We start from the raw sequence: 26,379 nt of genomic DNA on the forward strand, positions 1-26,379 counted from the left end.
CCTCATTCTTTCAAATTCATCTGTTGTCTCTACAGTTCTCCGAACTCCACTAATCACTCAGAACTCTTTGACTTCCTCTTTTTGCAACTTGACTTTCTCCAGTCCAACTTTCCTAACAGCGAGATAATCTTCCTTGGTGATTTAATGTTCACAACTCCAGCTGGCTTCCGTTTTCTAGTCACACAAACCCAGCTGGTCGAGATGCTGAGACTTTTACAATTACTAATGACCTCGCACTGATTGTTCATTTACCTACCAGAATACCGGATAATCCTAACCATACAGCCAACACACTCGATCGTTTCCTTCTAAGTACACTGTTGAAGAGAGTTGATCCTTTAGGCATCACAGATCACAACTTGGTGATTGTCTCTTCTCCAGTGGGGCCTTTATCTCATAGCTATTCCCAACCTGGTGTTGTTTGGCATTACAAGAATGCAAAATGGGATGACCTGCGAGATTTCTTTTCTTCTTTTCTTGGGTCAGATTACTGTTTCAAAACTTCTAATGTCAACGTTTCCTAGGATCGTGTCAGTGAAATTATTCTGTTAAGAATGATATCCTTTATTCCACACTCCACCTTAAAATCGCATCCTTTATCTAAACCTTAGTTTTCCAATAAATGTGCTAAGGCTGTTCAAGAGAAGAATGTTTCATATTGTAATTGGCTTGTTTCTAATTATTCAGTTTAATTTTCTGCCTACATCAGTGCTCGCAACAATTGTAAAGCAGTTATTAATCAGTCCAAACTAGATTTTGAACAGGCTAAGAGTAGAAAACTTGATTCTTGCCCTAATGGTAGCCGAGCATTCTGGTCTCTTGCCAAAGTTATTGGCCACAACTTTTGCCCATCTCTGCTCCTACCTCTGTCAAAACCAAATGGTTCTATTGTCACTTCAGCCAAGGATAAAGCTGACCTGCTAGCATCCCATTTTTTTCCCAACTCATGTATTAATGATCTTGGCAAAACACCTCCCACCATTCCCAACATGCTCCATTCAATGCCTCTTGTGGTCTTCCATCAAAAGGATGTCAGAAGGATTTTGACAAATCTTGATGCTAAATAAGCTCCAGGTCCTGATGGTATTTCTCCACTTGTTCTCAAAACCTGTGCTCCTGAACTTATTCCTGTTCTTTGCTGCCTTTTTTCACTTTCTTATTCCAAAGGTATCTTTCCTTCTGCTTGAAAATTTGCTCGTATCCAGCCAGTTCCTAAAAAGGGTGACAAATCCCTCCCATCCAATTATCATCCCATTGCGATTACTTCTACTCTTTCTAAAGTAATGGAGAAATCAATTAACTGCCAACTCTTAAACTACCTAGAAACTTTCTGTCTGATCAACGATCGCCAGAATGGATTCCATCGGTGTCGATCCACTGGTGATATTCTGGCTTATGTTACCCATTTATGGACAAATTCAATGGAAAAGTTCAGTGAAACACAAGCAGTTGCTCTTGACATCTCAAAGGCTTTCGATCATGTTTGGCATAAAGGTCTTGTAAACAAGCTTCCATCTTATGGTTTGCCAACTGTTTTTTGTAATTGGTTATCCAGTTTTCTCTCTGACCGTTCACTGAGGGTGATGGTAGATGGCTCTCTATCTTCTAACTTCTCCACTAATTCTGGTGCCCCCCAAAGTTCAGTTCTTTTCCTCTTGTATATTAATGACCTTCCATTGACCTAAAATCCTATCCATAGTTTTTCTAATGATAGCTCATTGCATTCCACTTTCTAGTTTGAGAAACCTCGCCCTGCTCAATCAGCTTCAACTTCTCGAATATCCGCTACCAATTCCTTAAATGCCGAACTCCAGTGGGGCAAAGAGAACTTAGTTGATTTCAATCCTTCTAAAACTCAGTCCTGTCTTATATCTCGCAAAAAGTATTCTTCTGCTCCTACACTTATCTTTGGTGACACTCCAATTTCTAGGCAAGATGATATATCTCTTTTGGGGATTACCCTGACTTCTAATCTCTTTTGGCACAAGCACATTAGAAATATTTCTTCCTCTGCATCTAAAAAACTTGGTTTTCTCTTATGCTCTCTGTGTTACTTTTCTTCCAAACAGCTGCTCACTCTGTACAAATCGCAAATCCACCCTACCATGGAATATTGTTCCCACATCTGGGGCGGTGCCCTCAAAACCTCTCTCAGGCTTCTAGATTCCATTTTGAAGAGGGCAGTTAAGTTAATTAATGATTCATCTCTAACAGAGTCTGTCCACTCTCTGTCTCATAGATGTACTGTTTCTGCTGCATGCCTTTTCTACAGATACTTCCATGGACACTGTTCTTCTGAATTGACTTTATAATTCCATCTCTCTCTCTCTTTCAAAACAGTCCGAACGCGTGCCGCCAGCAGCCAACATCCATTTACTGTCCAACTCCAAACTCACAGAACCAACTTTTCATCTTTCTTGTTTATTCATTCAACTGCCGCTTTCTGGAACAACCTACCTTCATACATATTTCCTGAAAATTTGTCTGCAAAAGTTCAAATCTGTTGTCAACAAATATCTTCCTTTGTCTTCTCAACTTCCAACCCATGCATGGTACTAAGTACTATAGGTTCTAATACATGTTTGAAATTTTCATTAAGAAAAAAAAAATAGGGTAATGCGACCATAAAAATTACAAGTGGAATGCTAATGCCTGCACTATTATATAGCCCTTCCCCCATCCCCCAAAGGACAAGGTTAGGTCATAAACCAGCCCCTAATTCGATACAGGTGGTCATAAAAGCTAAGTCGCCTCTTTCATTTTTGTCTATTCCAAGAATTGTGTTTTTCAACTATCTGGGCAATTAAGAATGTTTGCACGGTTACCAAAATTTGTAGTCTATCCATGTAGTAAGCTCGTTATAACAGTGAGTGAGTATGGGAGTACGTGTAAATTAAAATCATTATGGCTTTTTGCTCATTACAGCTGTGATCTCGTTATAACCAAGTTTGACTATAATAATTTCATGCAACCAAGATAAATTTTTGCAACTGCATTTTAAGTGTATTTTTTTAGCTATACTCAAATAATGGAAAGTTCATGGTTATTTATAAAGTTTACTGAAAGCAGTACCACAAAAAAAAAGAGCGATTGCTCTGTTTTGCATGAATTACAAATATTAAACAGCAAATGATATCCAAAATGTGGATTTTATTTGCTGTTTAACAATCCTCAAGGGGTGTGTGTGTGTGTGTGTGTGTGTGTGTGTGTGTGTGTGTGTGTGTGTGTGTGTGTGTGTGTGTGTGTGTGTGTGTGTGTGTGTGTGTGTGTGTGTGTGTGTTCCCTTAGTCATTTTCCTGTGGAGTGAGTTTCTTCATGAATATTAATTTGAAATATTAATTGCTTCTTACTTTGACTAGATTGCCCACCATTAGCGGTATGAATGCCAAAGTAGTAAGTGGAAATTGTCCAAAATCAAACCAGAATTTTTTTAAAAAAAGCATAAAACAAATAACCTATCTACTTTTTTTCTTAAAGCATTAACATCCCATATCTATTTATGTATCATTTAATTTTATTCCATTGCATTTGGATCTCAATATCAGGGAATTTTTTCAATTTTGACATTTGTAAGCCAAAATTAGACAACAGTGGCCAACTGGTGTTATGCCCTGATTTTCAAAGCTATTTTTATCTGCCATCTGCTAAAATATAAAGAAAATGGCAGCATGTACTGGAAAATTTTCAAGACAATTTGTATATAAACAAATTGAAATGTTGTCAAAGTGACCTTGAAAAACTTCTTCGTGAAAAATCTTGCATACAGAGGAGCCCATGCATAAAAAGTGTAGATTTATATAATGTATTATGAAAATGAAGCTATTTCTTTATAATGGAAATGCTGAATTCGGCTTCAAAGATGTGAATTATGTATTGCTAGGCTTAATATCATAGGAATGACAAAACATATTTACATTATATTCATGTTGGAGGTGGGAGGAAAGAGATTATCAAACAAATACCCTGACATTTTATTTTTCCCTGTGTAAGTTTTATTTTAATTAATTAGGAATATAATCCTAAAGAAAGAAAAATAGAGGACACAGAATGTTAGACCACTATGCACCATGAAATATGAATCTTGATATACTGGGATAGCACAAACTAGAATGGTCAGAATCATTTCTGATTCCTTTGTTTTCATATTTGAAAAGGAAGGATTCAGAATTAGTTTTCAATTAAACCTGAGTTCTAATAATGAGGAAGAAAATTACATAATGTGTAGTAGGCATGTGGCCCATCTCAGAGAGGATAGTGGTGGTAAAATTAAGAGAACCTCTTTATGCCCCAACAGCAGATTATACTGATGAGAGGTGGATCAGTTTAATGAACAAGTAAAAGAAGCATTGAATATAATAAAATGAAGAGGAGTAAATTGTTATTGGAGGTATGAATGCCAAAGTAGGAAGTGGAAATGTTCATGTGGGTCTATGTAAGAATCCTTTCTAAAATCTAATTATATCAGAGTTGTTCCTGGTGCACCCAATTTCTTTATGACTACTTCATACTTACTTGATTGGTCAGACAAGATCCTAATTAACAAAACAGCATTGTGGCTTCGTATAATATCATTCAAAGTAATCTGCCATTGTATCCTTAATTGTAGATTTCATAATTTTTCCTGTCACAAAGTGATGCTTCCTGGTCCACTGTTGTCACAATCTCATCTGTCCAATAACATATATATGCTTGTATATATCTCACCTGCATATGAGATATGTATATTTTCAATCCAAAGGTATACCCTATTGAGTTAAACTGCATGTTTATTTTATTTTGTATTATCAGATCTAGATTTACATAGTGGGTATTACTCTGAGCTTGATATTGAAGTTCAGATGTTCATAATTCAAGTTTTTAAATGACTTTTTTGATAAAGCTTTATTATGCTCTGTACTTTTAGTTTTAATTGTTCTCTTTTATTTTGGTTTTTCAGGATCCTGTTATTTTATCATGTGTGCTCTCCTGTATATCTGCACTTTTTGTGTTCCTGACACTTGCCCCCGAAACATTACCTTCAGTGTTAGACAGGGTAAATAGCTCTTTTGCTAAGAAAAAGACAGTTATATTTAATTTTAATATGAGTAATCAAAATAATTTGTATTTATAAACATCAGTCTTCTTATTGTACTAATAAGAATAAATCTGAAAAAAAAAAAAAAAAAAATTCTTTTTATGCTCTGGGTCAGCTACACAATAAGACATGTGTTGACAAAATTGTTAGTGTAGTCACACAAATAGTTCTCAGTTAACAATAATTTAAGATATTTGAATTTTCAAATTATTAATTTAATTATTTGGTTATTTATGTTAATAATTTGCATTAATTAATACCTTTGTTAACAAACAAAACAGTGCGTGCCACTATTCCTTGGATGATATATAAAAGGATGAAGATTAAACAAAGTTTTTCTGTTATCAAAATATTTATTAGCTTGAACATGCATTATCTGATATGCAAATGTGCTGATTGGAATATATATTTATACTTCATTATAAGATGATTTGATAGTTATTTAATAAGATTTATTAAATCACAAAGAATTCAATCTGATTTACTATTGTAAATGACTTTGTTAGATGTTTTGGCGAAATACTTTCATCAACAAAACCCTGAACAGGATCTGCGATCACCAGAAGAAGATTGAGATGTATGAATTGGAAAAAAGAAAGAAAGAGCGGTTCTTTGTGCTGCTTCAGAATCAGCTGAGATGGGTAATGATAGGAACTAGCAACCATTACAGGCACTGAGCAGCCTCTGTAAAAACTGCCTGCCCAAGTAGAAAAGGTAGAAGATATTCTATAAAAGAAAAGCTTACAAAGAATACCGTTGAAATAATGTTATTGACTACTTGAAGTTCTGTTTTTCCAAAGCAGTTTACCATAATTGGACAACATAAGCCAGAAAAATCCCTGTAAATCATCAGAATAAGAATCTCCTAATAATCATTAATGAATTTGAAAGGTTTAAAGATAGTTGAGCAGCTAATCATTAAGGGATTTCTCCATCTTTAGAGAATGTAAGTAAAGATCAATAGATAATGTGTTATTTTCTACAGTCTTTCTCTTATAGGAAAGACCAGACATTAATTATTCCTTGGTAGATAGGAATAAATACCTGATTATTTATGAAACTACCATTTAGGATTGGTTTTTAAACTTATGCATGCTAAATTTGCACTGTTGGAATCAAAAATTTCAGTCAAGAAATGTGCTGCGAATTTGCCAGTTTCCATTTTCCATAGTTACTCTTAAAGAATTTGATTTTCAACAGTTTTCATCATCATTTGTTTTTCAACAGTGAATGCTGATGTGATAATTTCTTGAACCTGATATAAAAAACATTGATTCTATTGGTAAAACATCTTCAGTATAATAAAAGTGAAAAATACAGTGCCTACTTGCCTTTTTTGCTCTATGGCAAGATGCTGAACTATCTTGAAAAATGCAGTTTTTCACATATCCTACAAATTCTGTCTTTGTTTGAAAATTGAAACTTGTAGAATTGAGGTTTAAATATTCTTTTAGCATCATGATGTGCAGGTATATCAAGAAATAGAAATTGGGTTTCTAATTTAATTAGTTTGCTATGCTGATATTGACATACATTTTTTATCATATAAGGATTTTCCACAAATTTAAGACTTTTCCTTATTTTTAACTTATTTATCAAAATAACATTGTCTTTTTTTTTGTTACAGTGTTGAAAATTATAAATGGGAAACCTTATCCATAAAATAAAACATCTTTGCTGTTAATATGCTTTTATTTGAACACATAGAGTGAATGTGACCAAAAAAGTATGTGAAAATGTTAATATTTAGAATCAACTTTCTTTTTAATATACAGGGTGTCTCAAAAATATTGGTACAAACGTTTAGGGGAGGTAGGTAACATCTAAAGGAATGTGAATCACATAGGAACCCATAACCGGAAACGTCACAGTAAGTCGGTAGATGGCGCTGTTCATCAGTTCGCGAGAAGGAAAATTTCTGGTTTACTCATTCAAGCAATAGTCGCCGCACGAAGAGTATGCATCGATATACGAACTGTGAGCTGGCAGACATGCACCTAGTGTATGGATTAGCAGAGGGCAATGTACGAGCCGCTCAACGAATTTATGGAGAACGCTTCCCAGACAGACATGTACCGGACCACCGTTTGTTTGCCCGTGTGCATCAAAATTTGTGCGATTATGGGTCATTTAGAGGTAACAGGAGTAGTGCGGGCAGACCACGTTTGACACGAACTCCCGCCATGGAAGAAAGTGTGTTGAATGCTGTCCAGAATAATCCTACTACCAGCACACGTGCCGTTGCCTCTGCCTTAGGAGTGTCTCGTTGCAGTGTACAGAGTGTCTGACATGACGATTCATTACACCCCTTTCATCTCCAAAGGGTTCCGTTACTGCTCCCCAAGATCATCCTGCATGTGTGACTTTTGCGCAGTGGTTTCTCCAAGAAAGTGTTCAAGACTTGAATTTTCCAGCCTATGTTTTGTTAACGGATGAGGCTTATTTCACTCGGGAAGGCTTATTCAATCAGTACAATGCTCATGTGTGGGCTCACGAAAACCCACACGGTGTGCGCCCCCATGCATCACAACATCGCTTCGCAATAAATGTGTGGGCAGGTGTGGTCGGTGACTGCTTAGTCGGCCCATACCTGTTACCATCCCACATGAACTCCGCTAAATATCGGATCTTTCTTGAACAAGTTCTACCAGGGTTACTTGACGATATTCCAGCAAATGTGAGATGCAACATTTGGTTTCAACATGAAGCGGCACCTGCCCATTATGGAAAGTGTGTTCGTGACCATTTGAACAGGCATTTTGGGCATCGATGGATTGGCCGTGGTGGACCCGTTGCCTGGCCCCCATGCTCACCTGATTTATCGAGCCTTGATTTCTTTCTGTGGGGGGCACTCATCTATCGTGTATGAATCGGCTGTGGAGACGGAAATGAATCTCATGGCGAAACTCATTTGCGCTGCTGCTACTGTCAAAGAAACTCCAGGTGTGTTTGACCGTGTCCACCAATCCATGCTGCGTCGGTGTCATGCATGCATCACGTCTCGTGGAACCTTCGAGCATCTGTTGTAACATCATGAAATGCATCCATCTCGTACGTCGTCGTTAATATTATGTCGAATAAATGTTTGCCACTAATTACTGTCTTGTGTCATTTCTGCTTCTTGTGCCTCTGCTACTACTTTCCCATGATGTTTCCGGTTATGGGTTCCTATGCAATTCACATTCCTTTAGATGTTGCCTACCTCCCCTAAACATCTGTACCAATATTTTTGAGACACCCTGTATAAACATTTTTTTAAAAAGAATCAAATATTATTGATATCCCTTTCATCAAAAATGAAAAAATTAATATTTTGTTTGCCCCCCCCCCCCCCCCCCCACACACACACACACACACACACACATTCTGCAATCACAGCTTCTTGGTATAGAGCAGGGTTCAGCAAACTGTGGCCCGCGGGCCAAATCCGGCCCGCAGGTTAATATTGTTTTTTTACATGAAAAAAATTAAAAATAAATCAAATTAGGCACTGCAATAGTCGAGTTGAGAATAATGACCACACGCGGTGCTACTGGCATCGCATATTCGCATTCTGTCGTCTACTGTAGAACAAGTGTTGCCAGCATTTCTCTCAGTTTTGCTTTAGCGGCGCACGTGGTATTGTCTGTCACGGCGCTCTGCGATTTTTTTTTTTTTTTTTCCTTTTATTTATTACCCACTGTTTCCATGTCACCCTCAAGACCAAATATGAAGAGAAAAGTGGACTTCGAATGTCGTGCTTTTAAAGCTGAATGGAGTGTGAATTATTTTGTCATAGAAATAAATGACAAAGTATCATGTTTATTATGTAATGACTCAATAGCTGTGTGAAAAGAGTACAATATACGTCATCATTACCAAACTACACGCGGCACAATATTCAAAACTCACAGAAAATCAACGGAAGCTTAAATTGGAAAGTTTAAAACGTAATGCATCATCACAATGCAATTTATTCGTTAAAATAAAAAATTATAATGAAGCAGTAACTAAAGTAAGCTTACGAATAGCTCATTTATTAGCTCATGTTTGCTTGTGGCAGCCGAAGAAATGTGTCCAGAGAAAATGGATTTGTTTCGATCTGTCAGTCTTTCGGCGAGAACAACTGTTAGAAGAGTTGAGGACATCGGGAGCCACATCAAGAATCAGTTAAAATACAAGGCAAAAAATTTTAAGTTGTTTTCGTTGGCTCTTGATGAGTCTACAGACATTACTGATACTGCCCAATTGTTGCTGTTTATTCGAGGAGTCAATACTGAGTTTGAGGTTACTGAAGTATTAGTTTCTATGAATAGTCTGCATGGTACAGGTGAAGGTAGAGAAAACGCTAACACAGTACAATTTGCAATGGAATCAGTTAAAATGTGTCACAACTGATGGTAAAAATATGTTTGGAACGGGGAAAGGATTAGTTGGACAAATTTTTAAGGCTTGTGAAGAAGCTAAATGTTCAAAATCTCTGATAATTCATTGTATTATTCACCAGCAGGCTCTTTGTGGGAAACACCTCAATCTGTCATGTGTTATTGAACTAGTTGTGTCAGCGGTTAACTTTATTCACTCTTGTGGACTTAACCATCGTCAGTTTTGTGATTTTTTATTAGAGATTGAAGCCAAATATCCTGATTTGCCCTACCATACAGCAGTTCGATGGCTCAGCAATGGAAAAGTTTTATTGAGATTTTTTGAACTCAGAGAAGCAATAGAAATTTTTCTAAATGAGAAAAACTGCCCACAACCACGATTATCTAACAATGAATGGCTATGGAAATTAGCATTTGCTACAGACATCGTGGGATATCTTAACGAATTTAATTTAAAATTACAGGGGAAAACAGTGCTCATATGTGAAACGTATTCTATCGTAAAGTCATATCGTCAAAAATTTGCATCGTTTGAAACACAAATCACATTAACCAAGTTTGACCATTTTTCATGCTGTAAAAAATTTCAAATATTAGCGAAATCCCCATTCCCAAAAAAATTCACCTCAGATATATTTTCTGAACTTAAACTACAGTTAGAACAGCGTTTTTCAGATCTTGATGCAAGTGCAAAAGACATTTCCATATTTCAAAATCCATTTGGCTGTGCAATTGAGGAGTGTCCATCAGACCTTCGATTGGAAGTGATTGATCTGCAAAATGATGATATGCTAAAGGTTAGGTTTAAAGAAATGGATCTAACCCAATTCTATAAATATCTTTCGGAAGATAAATACGGTCAATTAAAATCATATGCACGGGGATTTATATCTGTATTTGGGAGTACCTACTAATGTGAAAAGACATTTTTGAAAATGAAGTATGTAAAATCGCAATACAGATCATTATTAACGGATGACCATTTGCAAACAACTTTAATGATAGGAAGTACTAACTTCGAACTCCAGTATGATGAAATATTATCTCAGAAAAAACAATTACATTCATCGCATTAGGGCAAAATTTAACCAGTTCTATGATACATTTATTAATAAATGGAAATATTTTATTCATTTTTTTGTAAGTGTCAGCATGTGTATAAATATTATGTAAAATATCACTTCCTAATAAAAAGATTTTGAACCTGTTTTTTTTTTTTGTTGCTCTATGAGTAGAATCTTCGAGCTTGCTACCTGGCCCGCCGAGCCTAAAAATTTTACGATCTGGCCCTTTCCAAAAAAAGTTTGCCAACCCCTGGTATAGAGGATATGTTTGGTTTTTTTTCTTCAGTTATTTCATGAAACCAGATACTTATGATTGATCCTTGAAGTTTTCTTTTTTCTTTTTTTTTTTTTTTTTTTCTAACAATTCTAAATTGAATTGAAACCAGTCTATTTCCAAGCCACTTTAGAGGGTTTATGCAGTTATTTCTAATAAATTCTTGAACCTGATATAAAACATTAATTCTATTGGTAAAACATCTTCAATATAATAAAAGTGAAAAATACAGAGTGCTAACTCACCTTTTTTGCTCTATGGCAAGGTGCTGAATCATCTTGAAAAATGCAGTTTTTCACATATCCATACTGATCATGTATTGTAGGCAGCAATTTTGCTTCTAGGATGCCAATGTAAACATCAACATTCACAGTTCCATTAACAAAGTGTAGCCAACCCATGCGTGACTATTAATGCATCCCCATAATATTTGACCTTGAGTATGCTTCACAGTGATGTCCAAGCCAGCCGGATAGAATTCCTCGCCTTTTTGTTGACATCCAAAGATCTTTCCATCAGAACCGTGGATATCAGTTGTTATTATTTGGTTTTTAGGAGTATTAGCAACTAAGGCCATATTGCTCTGGTGATATGCGGTGGTCATTTCCTGACCTTTCCACGTCCTCCATATTTGGTGGTCACCAGCTCAAACCCCGGTCTGATCAAGGAGCGTGTGCTACACACTGCTGCTCCTGCCCACCTGGCTGGCGCCTCCATAGCCAGGTGGGAAGGAGCAGCAGTGCGTAGCACACGCTTCTTGATTAGACCGGGGTTCGAGCCCATCACCACCAAATACGGAGGATGCGGAAACCACTGCATATCCCAGAGCAATATGGCCTTAGTTGCTAATGCTCCTTAAAAAAAAAACAAAAACCAAAACAACAAAACAGCCCACCTGACTACGGAGGTGCTGGAACCATGGAGCTGGAACTTTGACTCATCAGGGAATATAAGCTTCTCCCACATTTCACTTATCTAACTGACATGCTCTTTGACCCACATCAAGCATTGTGATTTTTTTTTTTTTTTTCATTTTGTCAGTCAATAAAGGCTTTTGCCTTGGCCTACATGCATTCAGGCCTGATTTGCAAAGCCTATTTCTTATTGCAGCTGCTCACTTTGACTCCACATGTCTCTTGATGCTCTCTTTTTATGTCTACTGAGGTCAGATCTTGTTTCTAAGGCTCGTTCTCTTAAGAACACAATCATTGGCACCATTTGACACTCTTTTACGATCTCTCCCCTTCACTCAGTCAACATTACAAGTCTCCCTATATTTTTTCAATAATCTTGAAACGGTGGAATTACTAAATTCCATTCTGAATGATTTTTTTTTCTTACTTAACTCCTTCTGATGACAATGCCAGAACAATACTTTTCTTTCACAGTGTTAATTCAACTCTCTTAGCCATGATACACATTTTGCTGAAACATGATTACTGAGTAACTGACTGGGCTGTACAGCTTTGCATGCTGTTAACAATGGGATTAAACAACCAAAAACCACTGCATCATTTTATATTCCCATTGTTGTTGCCATCGAAACAGAGCAAATTTTTTGACAGTAAAAAGACCAGTAGTAATTTGCCATCATAAGTTCCACCCTCTATGGTAATTCCATGATATCATGATAGAATTGCTCTTCCCATTCCTTCCCGAAAGAACCCAGATTTTCCAGGAAAAAAAAGTGTGGAAATGTAAATAAATGAACCTTCAAACTTGCCTTACATCCTTATTCAAAAAACATGCTCAATAAATTTGTAAAATGTATTAAACATGTTTTTTGTTGATACTTGTATAATTAGCATCATTCTTGCACCCTAAAAATTGTGAACAGCATTTTTGCTTCTGTTTTCGATGTTGGTTGTCATTCCTTCAGATTTCTTGTCTAAAGCCAATTTTCTTATTTGGCCCAACAAAAATGCATTCTTTGAGTTCTGCATCAGATAAACTTGGAAATTGATTGTAAAGATAATTAAAACAGTTAATATATTATCTTAATAGGATTTTTGTTGGAGCAACCCAGACCTTAATATTCAGTGCTGTTGTTTGTTTGTTTGGGGATTTATTAGGTGCATCAGCATCTGTGGCCATAGTGCACCATTCAATGCTGTTTAAACCTAGTACAAAGCTGTATATGGCACACCCAGGGTCCTGAGCTGGATATCATCATTCTTCTCTTTCTTGGTGATTCCCTTCTACTCTCTCTCTCTCTCTCTCTCTCTCTCTCTCAGGTTAACTGAGAAATTTTTTTTGGCTGGTGCAGCATAAGCCTCGGGTTTCCTTGCACCATATGGCTAATAATAATAATAATAATAATAATGGCTACCGCTTCCTTGTCCAAATCTGACATTTATGCTCTGCTGTCCCATTCACATATGAAACATGGGATTTTAGCAACTTAACTGCTGACTCAACGACATACATAAAAAACCTTCAAGTTTCTACAAAATAGCTAGCAGTTATGTCTTCGATGTTTAATTTTATTAGTAAAAGCTTGGGGTTTTCGTGTCTCTTTTAAGTAAACCAAATATGAAATTGGAACAGGAGCATAAATGTTTCCCCTTCTGAAGAAGAACAGCTTTCAGACTAGTTTGAGGAATTGATGAGAACAGTCGCCAATAAGTTGGTTCATACACAGAAGCTCCTGAGGCAGTCATTATTCCCAAAATATTGCAGTAGTAGATTAGTGAATCTTCCTGAGAATAATATGAAACTTGCCTCTTCTTACAAGTCTTATTGAGAAAATTGTATCCTTGGAGTCTTTGATCCCAGGAAACTACAAAAAAAAAGGTTGTGCAAGTGTTAAATCTCTCTCCTAAATCATTTTGTATGAATTGTTGCAGTTTGCATATATTTTTGTGCTGTGAAAAAGTCACTGTCACCATATACATTACTTTCAGGGTCTGATGCAGAACCTGTATCGTGGAAAGTTTCTGGTGTAGGCAGATCAGTAACATTATGCAATGAGTCAAATAGCGGATAGTAGATTCAGATACCAAATATTGTTTAATTTTTAGTGTTATAGCTTTGTGCTTTAGATAAGCAAAAATAACAATCATCTCTTTGTCTTTTTTGTTCATGAGGGTCATGGAAATGGCAAAAGACAGACTTTCTTACATTGATTCCATTTCCTCAACTGCCCAACAAAAATTTGGCACACTTTGTTTTGAAGCCCATGGTTTATCTTGATTTATTTCTGAAATATTCACACCACATCTTTTTAACAAAATCTGTAATGAATTTCCTTCCAGGAATGAAGAGAAGAGAATAATCGTCCCTTATTCATTAAGCTTTTTAGACCCCTAAATTTTAATTTTAATGCCAGTCAACAGGAACGAAGAGAAGAATTGCTCAATATTTATTAAGCTTTTTAGACCTTCAAAAGTTAATTTTAATGTCAATCTATGTAATGGTTCCCTTGCTGACAGCGGTATGGTGTTTGAGGACAGAAGTTGGGTTGAGCGCTCAATATTGAGAATGAGCGGTCTGAACACTACTGTTCTGACAGTGAGGAGGATGTCCCACATTTTTTGTAAAATTTATATCGCCTCCACAATGAATTGTTAGCACGTTGGACCAGGTGAGTTGGTTGGAAAAGAAGCATCCTATATCAAAATAAAGGTAATCCCTGTTGTTTTCATAATATAATAGAATATAGGAATTATCGAGCACTTAATAGGTCTCTATTATCAAAAAAAAGAAAGAAAAGCTACCAAAAATGTTTCAGGTTTGTTTATGCAGTCTCTTGTTGCCACTGCACTACAAAACTTTTAAATACAGAAAAAAAACACCATCTTACTTTGATGTTTCCATGTAAACTAAAACATTGCAGAAAATGACACCTTCCTGTTGATCTGATGATGCATATTCACTGTTTGTGATAATACCAGAAAAAATCAGTCACCAGTAGTTGCTAACACTGTAATAATAAAAAATGCAGTATCATAAACATTTTAAAAAAATAAATAAATAAAAAAAAGTTTTGCAAAAAGTCTATATTTGATGAGGAAAAATAGATACCACATTAGAACTGAGAATGCACAAATTGCAGTTTACATAATTTACTTATAATTATTAGCCACAGCCCAAAATCATTGTAGGCCTGGATAATTAATATGAATTAATTACTGAAAATTGTGGACTGGAACATGAATATTAAATATAGGAATTTAAATTTAATGTTAATGCAGGTAAAGGCAGTATAAAACTTTACCCTCATGCAGTTAGCACAGTGATTACAAAATCACAGTTCTTCTACACCATGGAGAGTTTCTAAGGCCTGAATTCAAATCCCATCATGAGAGGAGGAATTTCTGTGGTCTTTTTCCCATAATGGTGAAGGTTGCACGGAGATAAAACCATGCCATCCCATTGGTCGAGGGTTGTGTGGTTTTATCTCCCAAAAGCTCAGGTTTTTGCATCCAGCCTATAAATAAACCAACTAAAGAATACACCTAATTACAGACACAGAATTTTAGCACATTAGTTGCCCTGTCACTTAACACACACATTATTTATTAACAGTACAAAGTGACTTGAGAACAAAATACAAGATTTTAGTCTACAGCAGTTATAGTTACAAAATAGGAATTTACAAAATTTAACAGAAGCTAGTGCATAGTGGCTGGTAGTAAATGGCATTAGTCCTGATGTGTGTAAAAAAATTAGCACAAGATAAACAGGAAGTAAAATGATATTTGGTTCAAAGAATTGGTACGTTGCTTATTAAGGTTTTTGTCAACAAATAGTATTTTACTTCATTTCCAAAGTCCAATGCCATATTCATTGGCCACTAAGAACTTCATAAGTATTACATAATACCAATTTTAAACTTTCTCTACACGGGTGTGGACTAGAATCTCATATTTTCATCCCTTGACATTTTTTTTTTTTTTTTTACTATACAGGAACTCCCCGACTTCCGTAAGGGTTGCATTCTGTGGAATGCTACATAAGTTGGAATTTTCCCCATGCTTGTGCAGCACTCGCAACTGGGCTCACTGTGAATAGATTGAATCAAAAAAGAAATGTTCGACAAACATGCAAATAGAATTATTTATTGTACTTATTCAATTTTTTATCTCATGCGCAGGAAAAATGACAAAAGCATGCAATTTAAAAAAATTTCAATATTATAAAATTACAAAAAAAGAGAGAGACAGGCATAACATCTGTAAGTTTTATCTCTTGAGCATCGTTGCCAGAATCGACATCTTCAGCTGATAAGTATGCCGCTGCGGAGGTTGAGGGCTATGGAGAACATATTAAGAACATATTAATGGATGACTAGACGGTGGCTTTTTCTTTTCATCGAAGATGTCTTTGTAGCAAGCATATCATTTGCCCCTCTATTAATTTTTAAGAATCATTTGCTGTCAGGATGCATCTTCTCAAACTTCGCCATTGCTGATGGAATTTCACGAAATGCCATTGCCATCTCTCTGGTGATGAAGCGTCTCGGCTCCTCATTTGGTTCATCTTGAGCTTTTTCAGCATTTTCTTCTTTCACTATCACTGCCTGCAAGTCAATAAGTCCTTTGTTAGATAATTCCTTCTCTTCTTCCTCTGTTAACTCCTCCACGTCTTTGGCATCAGGCTCCAACTGAAGTAGCTCAGCAACCTTTACAATCTTATTTGTAACCTCTTCATATGATTCGTCTTTTTCAAATCCTTCGAAACCTTTTACATGCCTTGGGCATACTTTCTTCCATGAACCATTTGCACAACTTTTAGTAATTTCCACCCAGGCCTTATTAATGTTTCAGATGGCGTGGTAAATATTGTAAGATTTCCAAAAGTCCCTGAACATAAAATTTTTCTCACAGTGTACTGCTGACAATGCCTGAATAAATGTTGTGCATAAATAGTATTATTTTAAATTCAAAATAATAGGTTGGATGAGTGAAGTCGTGTTTGGCGGTAGAAATATGACTCTCACATTTGAATTGATATCATCTAGATGTGTAGGATGTCCAGGAGCATTATCTAATAGAAGCAAAATCTTGAAAGGAATGTCATTATCTTTACAATATTTTTCAACCTCGGGAATGAAGCAGCATTTAAACCAATCCTGAAAGAGAGATATTGTTATCCATGCTCTCTGGTTTGATTAGAAATGCACGGGTAGGGTGCCTTTATTGATGCCCTTAAAAGCACGAAGATTTCTAGAATGGTACAAAAGCAGTGGTTTTAATCTGTAATCTCCCGCTGCATTAGCCCCAAGCAACAGCGTGGCCTAGCTTTTGACACCTTGAAACCTGGCATTGTATTTCCCTCTTTGGCAATGTATGTTCGATGCAGCATTTTTTTCCAATACAGAGTAGTCTCTTCAACCTTAAAAATTTGCTGCGTTGAATAGCCGCCTTCATCAATAATTTTTTCTGACACATCACAAAATTTCTCTGCAGTTGCAGAATGGCACTGGCGACTTCACCACATACTTTAATATGGTAGAAACCAGTGCGATGTTTGAACCTATTAAACCACCCATTGCTTGCCACGAACTTGTGTTGGGGTTCGCTATAGTTATCCTTAATATCTTTATAAATGCTTGTTGCTTTTGCTTGAATGGTCATTAGACTCTGGGGCACTCACGTCTTAATCTGATTTTCCATCCATATTATTAACAGCTGTTCCATCTTCGATACAGCACCTGAATGCTGTGTTCTAAATCAATTTTGTTTTGTTTCCTGGCACTACCACCACTTGCACTTTTCGTTGGTCACTTTCCCTTTGTCATTGTAATACGTAAATAGGAATGAAGGGAAGTTTCTGAAAATTTGTTTTTTATATGATTGAAGATTTCAGTGAAGGGAACACATTTCTCCATAATAGCACAAAAACCCACACAATTGCAGTTATCGGTATTATCGCAAATGCAGTAAGATCAAGTTTAGTACCGTTTATAATTAGATGCACTAACAGAAAAGCCCAATAAACCGGAAAGTGCAAATTGTTTTTGTTGTGTTATGGTTGTGACCTCCAGAAACGTGCTTTAGAAAATATCACAAAGGCATTCAAAATTGATTCTTATAATGGGAACATATGATAAGGATGAAAGTGTAGTGTAATTTCCATCATAAATATGACCTTTTAGAGGGATAAATAGCTTAGTAATATAGCGAAATTTTCAACTTCCAAGGACTTGGAACGAATTACAAAAAAAAAAAAAAAAAAAAAAAAAAAAAGTGTTATTGGGTTTACATTACGATATTTTTACGATACCTCTATTTTTATCTACGTGATGCAAAATAAGTTTCCATGATTTTTTTAAGTTTTCACCGGCCAGCAAAAACTTACGTAAAGTCAAATTTCCATAAGTCAAGTATTATGTAAGTCGGAGAGTTCCTGTATTTGCATTATAGTTTTTTTTTTTTTTTTTTTACAGTACACAGATACTTTGACAATAATGCTACAAATATTGCAGACAGTACCTGTTTTATGATATTTATAGAGTATATTTTATCTTCATTACCATAAATATTTATGAAATATGGCACAATGTGTATTTTGCCTCATAAGACAAAAACCTGCCATTAAATGTTGTGTTTAGTAACAGGACTATTTTTCACATTGTCAGGAAAGGTAATAACTTACTATACATCAATAACTGGGCCAATGAAAATACCCAACACTTGAAGATATATCAGTGTCAAATGCAGTCCAGTTGTAAACACATTTTTGTATGCTTTTGCTAATTAAGACTTACTAATATAGTAAATTAAGACTTAGCTTTTGCTAATATATATTTTTTCCTTCTGGAAAGAAAAACAGGAATCAGCCCACTCAAATATGTTGAGAAACTGGCTGATGCTCCAGCATCAGGAAAGATTTTCATAAAATTTTTCCAGCAAAGATAAGGCTTTGCCAAGCTGCAATAATGAGTTCCCTTTACTGCAGTGAATTTTCTTGTGGGACTATGGAAAGGATCTGGTTTACATTCTGCAAAAACACACACACACACACACACACACACACACACACACCTTTTCTTATTTAGTCTTGGATATAGACAATATACATTGATGTTATCTGCATTCTATTACATACAGGACTATTGTGAGGTATTTGTAGACTAAAGAATCAAAACAACAATTTCAGAATTCTCTGTTTTTTACACCCTGTGTAATTTTTTTGGAATGAAGTTTTTAAAGTGTACAGCTCACAGTAATCATGCTGTTTATACACTGTTACAAAAAGTATCAGAACAATAAATTGGTCAGGATTTGAATTTGTCAACCCTTAAATTCCATATCTGTTTATTAGCTTGGTTCACATTTGGCTGTTACAAATGGTCATGTGTCAGTGATTTCGGTTATCAGGTTCTAATATTGGGCTGTTTTTATTCGAAAAGCTGGTTCAAAAATATGAAAGTTCACTGAGAAATTATTATTTATTTGTGTTAATTATATAAAACAGGGAGATATACTCATAGTGAATGTATTGACAAGGGAATAATTCAACATATGAGAAGTTTAATAGAAAGTTGTGTTAAAATAGGGGAGGCAGGTTCTGTCTGAGTAGTTATTCAGTATCAACCTAAAATCCATAGATGTCATTGTGTTTTAATATCCATAGCCAGTCATGCATTTTGTGTAGGTTTGTGTGTTTAGCATTGTATTGTGTTATACAACTGGCCACTTAGTAAGTAGCCAGTAGAAAATCACTTGGAATTTTCTGGCTAGTTCCCATCCATTGTCATAAGGAGATGGACCAACTGCACCGTTCATTGATGTTCTCTGCTGGGCTACCCTTTCCGACTCTGAGGTTCCATAGAATGAGCATTATAAAATAAATAAAAATATATTTTAAAAAACTAATAATAAAATAAAGGAAGAGAAAATGGGTTGATAGGAGGAGAGAGAGGAGTTATAGTTAGGATTAGATTAGGGTTGAGATAGAAACAGCAACACGTGGGAGGGAACACAGGATTGTGATTGGCCAGCAGACCCATCATCTGTTGTATTAGCAACCTTTGCATGCTGTATGATAGCTTCTGCTTAGCAAGCACAAGTAGAACAAGAGAGGAAGGGAATTGCAGTGCTACTCTGTGGTGCCATCTGTTTATTACACATGCTTATTACACTAGAAGCAATAATTACATGTAATTAGTACACTGGTGTGCAAAACTTAAGGACCAGTCAAGTTTTCACCTTTAGCTTCTCATAGGAGTGGCCTGGTATGGGAAAAGCATACCAAAGGAACCTTGTGAGGTACAGAAATGATGAAGGAAACAACACCGACACAACATAAACAGAACGGTACAGAGGGACTTTATTCAAAAATGGCAACGTAGTGCTGGCTGCCATGATACAGATGCATCACTACCAAAGATGGAGCAAAGGGAAGAGATGGTCCTCAGTAGGAGATATGGCCACCACTAATGTCGATGCAGGCTTTGCACCGCCTGTACATACTTAGAACAATGTTGTTGGTAAGTTCTTGCAATAACATTGTCCATTCCTCTGTCAGTGCTATCTTCAGCTGGTGAACGTTTTCTGGTGGGTGTGGACGTGCCACTAGGCATCTCCCCAGAGTGTCCCGTATGTGTTCGATGGGATTTAAATTGGAGGAACGAGCAGGCCAATCCATATGAACAATGTCCTCACTTTCAAAAAGCATATCAACAGCTGCAGTGTGATGAGGTGTGGCGTTATCCATAAACACGAACTTGGGGCCAATGGCACCTCAGAACCGACACACATGGAGAAGAATTACCTCAGTACAGTAGCGTGCACCGGTTACAGTACTGCCTTCCAGTATCTGGAGTTGTATACATCCATCCAAGATAATGCCTCCCCAGACAAGAACACCTCGACCGCCAGTCAATCCCTTTCAGTGATGTTTGTGGGGTGTTACCGTGTGCCAACCTCTTACCAAATTAGCTGACGTCCAGAATCGCTGCTGAGACTGAATCTACTCTCATCAGTAAAGAGTACCTTACCTCATTGCACTTCTGTCCAGTCCTTGTGTTCAATGCACCACTGTAAATGGTGTCTCCGATGGGCAGGTGTTAAAGGGACACAGTGTACTGGCCGTCCGACAAACAGTCCGCCTTCGTGGAGTCGCCTGGCCACATTAAACCATGATATCCTGCGTCCTGTGCAGCTGGTTTGCAATGGGTCCCACTGTCTGGTATCAGTTCCTCTTGACCTGTAGGAGTATATAGCGGTCATCGTTGGGCATTGTTTTTCGTGGACGACCACCACTGGTCCTTCAAACAGCTATATCTTTTGTTCTGAAGGCCGACCGCACACTTGAGATGATGCTATGGGCGATACCAAACTCTGCAGCCACACTCCTCGCACTTCGACCTTCCTTGAGCTTCCCAATTATTCGACCCCGGATAAAGTCATCCAGATGTTGTCTACTGGCCATTTTGTTGTCTGTACACTGTATGAAACCAATCGAACGTCAGTAACAATCTTTCTCACCATTTGGTAATTTGTGCATAACTGCTGCTTTTATCTGTTTATGTAAGCCCTCTCATCATGATTCAAATTTTTGCATGTGCACCAGCTTTCTACTGAACAGCCACAGTTATGCAAATTGCCACAGGCTGTTTCATTTGATTTTGTGGTTGTAACCTTTAGAAATAGTGTTGGTCCTTAAGTTTTGCACACCAGTGTATTTATTATATATATATACTAAAATAGCTTTTCATTAGGATGTACTCCCAACTGTTGGAGTAGCTCTATCTGCTGCTGCCACTGCATAACATATTGCTCCCTATATAATAACAGAGCCTGGCAGTACAGTATACTGGAGTTCTGGATGAACAATGAAGAATAGGCCTAACAGAGTTCCAATGGGGGATGATCATTGAGACCAAATTAGCAGGAATGAGTATCTTGAACACAGCCACCTTTGTCTGTTCTCTTACAGCTATACATTTTTCACATTTACCAAGAGTGAGCCAACAATTGAAAAACCATCAGCCAAGGTCCTGTATAGGCCAGCCATGCATTGTTGACCAAAGGAACAAGAAGAGAATTCAGTGTGTTGTCCAGTGGAACAGATGATACAACCCTTTTCAACAGGGCCCATACATAGGACACCAACTCAGTTGGGCTATCGCAGTTGATGCACCCAAGTACCCCTGCTGATAGCTCATCACAAGCAAACATGTCTGCAGTGGGCATGAGAGTAGAGTAATTGAACAGTGTATGGCTGGAAATTAATTGCCTGTCCAGCAAGTGCATTTACAACTGCACCATGTAGATGGATGAGTGAGAGTGTTAGCTGACCTTTGTGCAGCAGGCTCTCAAACCTGCTGTACCATTTTCTCTCTCTCTCTCTCTCTCTCTCTAGGCGCCTCCGTAGCCAGGTGGGCAGGAGCAGCAGTGCGTAGCACACGCTTCTTGATTAGACCGGGGTTCGAACCCGTGACCACCAAATACGGAGAATGTGGAAAGGTCAGGGAATGACCACCGCATATCCCCGGAGCAATATGGCCTTAGTTGCTAATGCTCCTAAAAACCAAAAATAACAATAACACTCTCTCTCTCTCTCTCTCTCTCTCTCTCTCTCTCTCTCTCTCTCTCTCTCTCTGATTCTACCAACCTTCTGCACCTTTAAAAGGTGCTGCTTTGCATATTATGCACAATATGAGATACTTTAATCACATCATGCTGTTGTGTCAATACTTCAGGTAATGTAATTTATATACAAGGTAATCATTTTAAATGAGAACCCATGAAAAAGTCAATTACTTCAAATAAAATAGTACTAAAGACATCAAATTTAAAAATAACATTATTCTCAAACATTATTTGTCACAAAAAATGTTTGAAATGATCACATCATAACTGAACACAACCAAGAATGTTCAAAAACACCTGCCTGCAATGTTGGACTTAACTTGTGGCATTCACATTCTCAGTCTCCCTGAACATTTTCACAAGCTTCCATATCAATGATTTTCTTGGTGCCTTAGTGAAATTGCCTACAAAAATCAAATTGAGTAGTAATTTTGATGACTTAAGTTAATGTTTCACATTAACTTACATTAACACATTCTCTATGCTGAATTGTTCATTTACTGCTTGCACTGATCGTATGCATTCATAGCTTTATAAGTTTTCAACAGATGGCAATGCCATGGCCATGCATAAAATAAAGAAGGGCACTTGTAAATTTCATGTTGTTAGCATGCTTTTACTTGAAGTTATTCACAATTTCATGGGTTCTCATTTAAAATGATAGCCCTGTATGTTTGGATAATATTTTTACTGAGTACTTTTATTATATTAAGCTACTTTATAAGTTGCACATTTGCTATTTTAAATATCCTCATTTCATTATTTAAACATTTGTGCATATTGAATGCCTGTTTTAACATTTTATTGTTTCATTTTCATAGATATTTTCAGAAGTGGTATTTTCACTACCTGGTCAGACAAAGGCAACACGGAGCAGAGCTGTTAAAAATGTTAGACGTCATGCCTGCTCGTCATTGGTTAAAATTTGCAAGCAACATCCCAAATTATTGTTGGCAAGTATGACTTTGTGATATTTATTTTTTCTGTCTTCACGGCATCACTTCTCTACATCCAACATATTTTTATAAAAAATCTTATAGTGTATGTCCAGCTGTGCAAACAATTTCAGTAAAACTCTTAATTCAGAGAGAGAGAGAGAGAGAGAGTAAATGCACAGGTAGGCTTCTCTGATGCACTATAAAGCTCAGCAAAATTTTGGAAATGATCTCATTAAGAGATGGTAACACTGGATTCTAGGGAAATAAAATATTTTTCATTTATACACTTTTTTTTTTTAAATTTTGATATAAAGTCGAACTTGGTTATAACGAGCACGGAAATAATGAGATCACAGCTGTAACGAGCAAAAAGCCATAATGATTTTAATTTAACCTTATTCCCATGCAATCGCTCACTGTTATAACGAGTGTATTACACGGATATACGAGGGAGTTCAATAAAGAATCTCCCTGACCTAGCTGCAGAGGTGCTAGCCTGTTGATTCTTGGTACAGGTTTTAGTCCTTCTCTACATAGCCACCGTGCAGATTTACACATTTTTACATCAATGGATGACGCTACGGATACCGCTTTTGTAGAAGTGGTGAGGTTGGTCTTTGAACCATGACTCTGTTGCAGAAATGAGTGTCTTGTCATCGGGGAAGTGGGTCTTCCAAAGAAATGATTTGAGGGAAGGAAACAAGCAGTCCGATGGTGCAAGATTGGATGAATAGGCTGGGTGGGGCAGTATTTCATATCCACAAGTGGCCGCTTGTGTTGCAATTTCAGAAGTGTGAACTGGGGCATTGTCTTGAAGCATTCTCACACCTTTGGACAGCATGCCATGCCTACACGTTTTGATTTTCTCCCGTAATTTTGTGAGTAAGTTGACATAATAGGCACCTGTAATTGTTCTCCTTTTCGGCAGGTAATCAGTCATTATTACCCCTTTCTCATCCCAAAACACTCAGCAAGACCTCTCCTGCTGACTCTTGGACCCTTGCCTTCTTGGGGGAGCGGGGAACCATAATGTCAACATTCCATGGACTGCTTTTTACTTTCAGAGTTGAAATGGTGTATCCAACTTTCATCCTGAGTAATTAGACAAGAAAAAAAGTCTTCCTCATTTTTTGGCACAGGGCTAACAACTCTTGTGATTTCTGTTGTCGATCAGCCTTCTGGAGTTATCTTGTATTCATATTTTGTCTTATGTTGAAAAAATAATTATATGATAAAATGAAATTTATTAATATAAAATTGGTAATTTGCTTAAACAATTCATTCTATCCTTCAGTAAAGAAGTAGTGATAATTTAGCCTTGACAAATTAAATGGTGTAATTATTGACAAAACTGGTACTGGAATATGGATTTGGACAATGTGTATGTGAGAGTGAATGCCTGATCCAACTGTGATGGATTATTGGCTCTAGGTGATTATTTGATATTAATGCTAATTAAAAATGCTATTTAGTTTAAACTTTTATAAAGTAAAATTTACAGAAACTAAAGTAAATTTAAAATTAATTGATGGACATCCCATTTTGTTATGAATTAACACTGGTAAATTTTTCTTTTTTTTTTTTTTTATATAAACTTTCCAAAATTATACCAATTTTTTTTGTTCTTGACATTATAGTATTAGTGCAAGTAAGTGGATTTTTTTATGCATCAGACAAAAAATAAAATAATAATATTAAAAAATATATATTTATATTATTTCCATTACCATGAGTTCTGCTTTGAACTGAGCCAAACTTACTGCCTCTATCATGTTGGGAGGCAACTTATTCCAGTGTTCACAACCCTCTGCCTATAAGTGAACTTCATGAGATCCAGCCTTCTGTTATTCCCTGATATTTTATATTTGTATACTCTGGTTCTTGTCCCACCTAAAAGAAAAAAAACAGACTTTCTCATTCATTTTACTCGATCCCTTCAGTGCCTCTTATAAACCTCAATCAGATCTCCCCTCAGATGTCTAGTTGTTGAACTTTGCAGTCCACATGTGAGCTGTTCTTCATATGGGCATCAATTTGCACCCATCACTAATATGGTTGCCCTTCTTTGAACCCTTTCCAGAAGTTCTGTGTCTTTTTTTAGATGCAGTCTTTCAGACCTGAATACAGTATTCCAAATGCAGTTTAACCATCCTCTTATGTAGAGGGATAATGATGTCCTCCCTACTATCCTTAAATTTGTATTAAACCAGTGAGTAATTGATTGTTGGAATAAATTTCCCAGTGTTGTGGGAGCGGTTGTTTGAATAAATTAAAGGATTAGACAAATTATTACAAGCGATGAACAAATAAAGGGTTTTTTTTTTTTTTTTTTTTTGCTAATGCTGTATAAGCTTGTTTATATGCATAATTTTGCTAGTACTGATGCTAAATTATCATCATTATATTATATTAGCATATGAGGTATATTAGGAACATTTTTCATTTCAGCCTGCTTTTGAAAGGATTTACGACCATGTGAAGAATCTTATGAGTAATCCAGAGCAGTTGTCTCAAATGGAGGAGTGCACTCTTGTTGAGGCTTTAATTTTAATCAGGTAACATACTGTTAACAAAAGGTATTTTTATTTTACATGAAATATGTGGTAGGTGCCACTTAATATTTTTAAGAATATGATTTGTCTGTGTATACACTAGGTAAGGAGTTTTCAGCTATTCTTGTTTGGAAATATATTGTAATAGTTTTTCTGAAATAACAAATATTATGAAGTTTCATAGTAGTAAAGATGCAAATATAAAATTTTACTATATAAAATTAAGTTTTTTCAGTATATCATTATAAATTATAAGAACACTAATACCAATAATACTGTTATCAATAAATTATGCCAAAAGCATCTTATCACTAACCAAGGTTAACTTGAACTATTGGTAATCCTGCACTTGTCTTTTTGCAAAGACTGCCTTTTGCTTTTAAGTCTGATTTCTTTTAAAATAAAATGGAATAGAATACAATCTTTAATTGCAGTATAAGATATACAATTAATCCCATCATGACATAGTGGTTTATAGTTAGTATTCTAATGGTAATATTTATAGTCACCCCATTAATTGGCATATTTGTTCACAATTTTTAACCAACTTCTAAAAAATTAGATAACGCT

The 26,379-nt window shown here is 36.3% G+C and overlaps 1 protein-coding gene across 1 annotated transcript in view; it reads left to right on the forward strand.

Annotated features, from left to right (window-relative positions):
* Nucleotides 1-26,379, forward strand: part of Ranbp21 (exportin-5-like protein Ranbp21) — a 246,751-nt gene that overhangs the window by 142,518 nt on the left and 77,854 nt on the right. The window contains exons 16-18 of the mRNA XM_090376372.1: nt 4,937-5,032; nt 23,141-23,272; nt 25,706-25,812. Of these exons, the coding sequence (XP_090232498.1) occupies nt 4,937-5,032; nt 23,141-23,272; nt 25,706-25,812 (335 nt within the window). The remainder of the gene's footprint in view (nt 1-4,936; nt 5,033-23,140; nt 23,273-25,705; nt 25,813-26,379) is intronic.

Source organism: Mastigoproctus giganteus, chromosome 6, assembly GCF_048544385.1.
Source record: "Mastigoproctus giganteus isolate SK-2022 chromosome 6, ASM4854438v1, whole genome shotgun sequence".
NCBI classification, from domain to species: Eukaryota; Metazoa; Arthropoda; class Arachnida; order Uropygi; family Thelyphonidae; genus Mastigoproctus; species Mastigoproctus giganteus.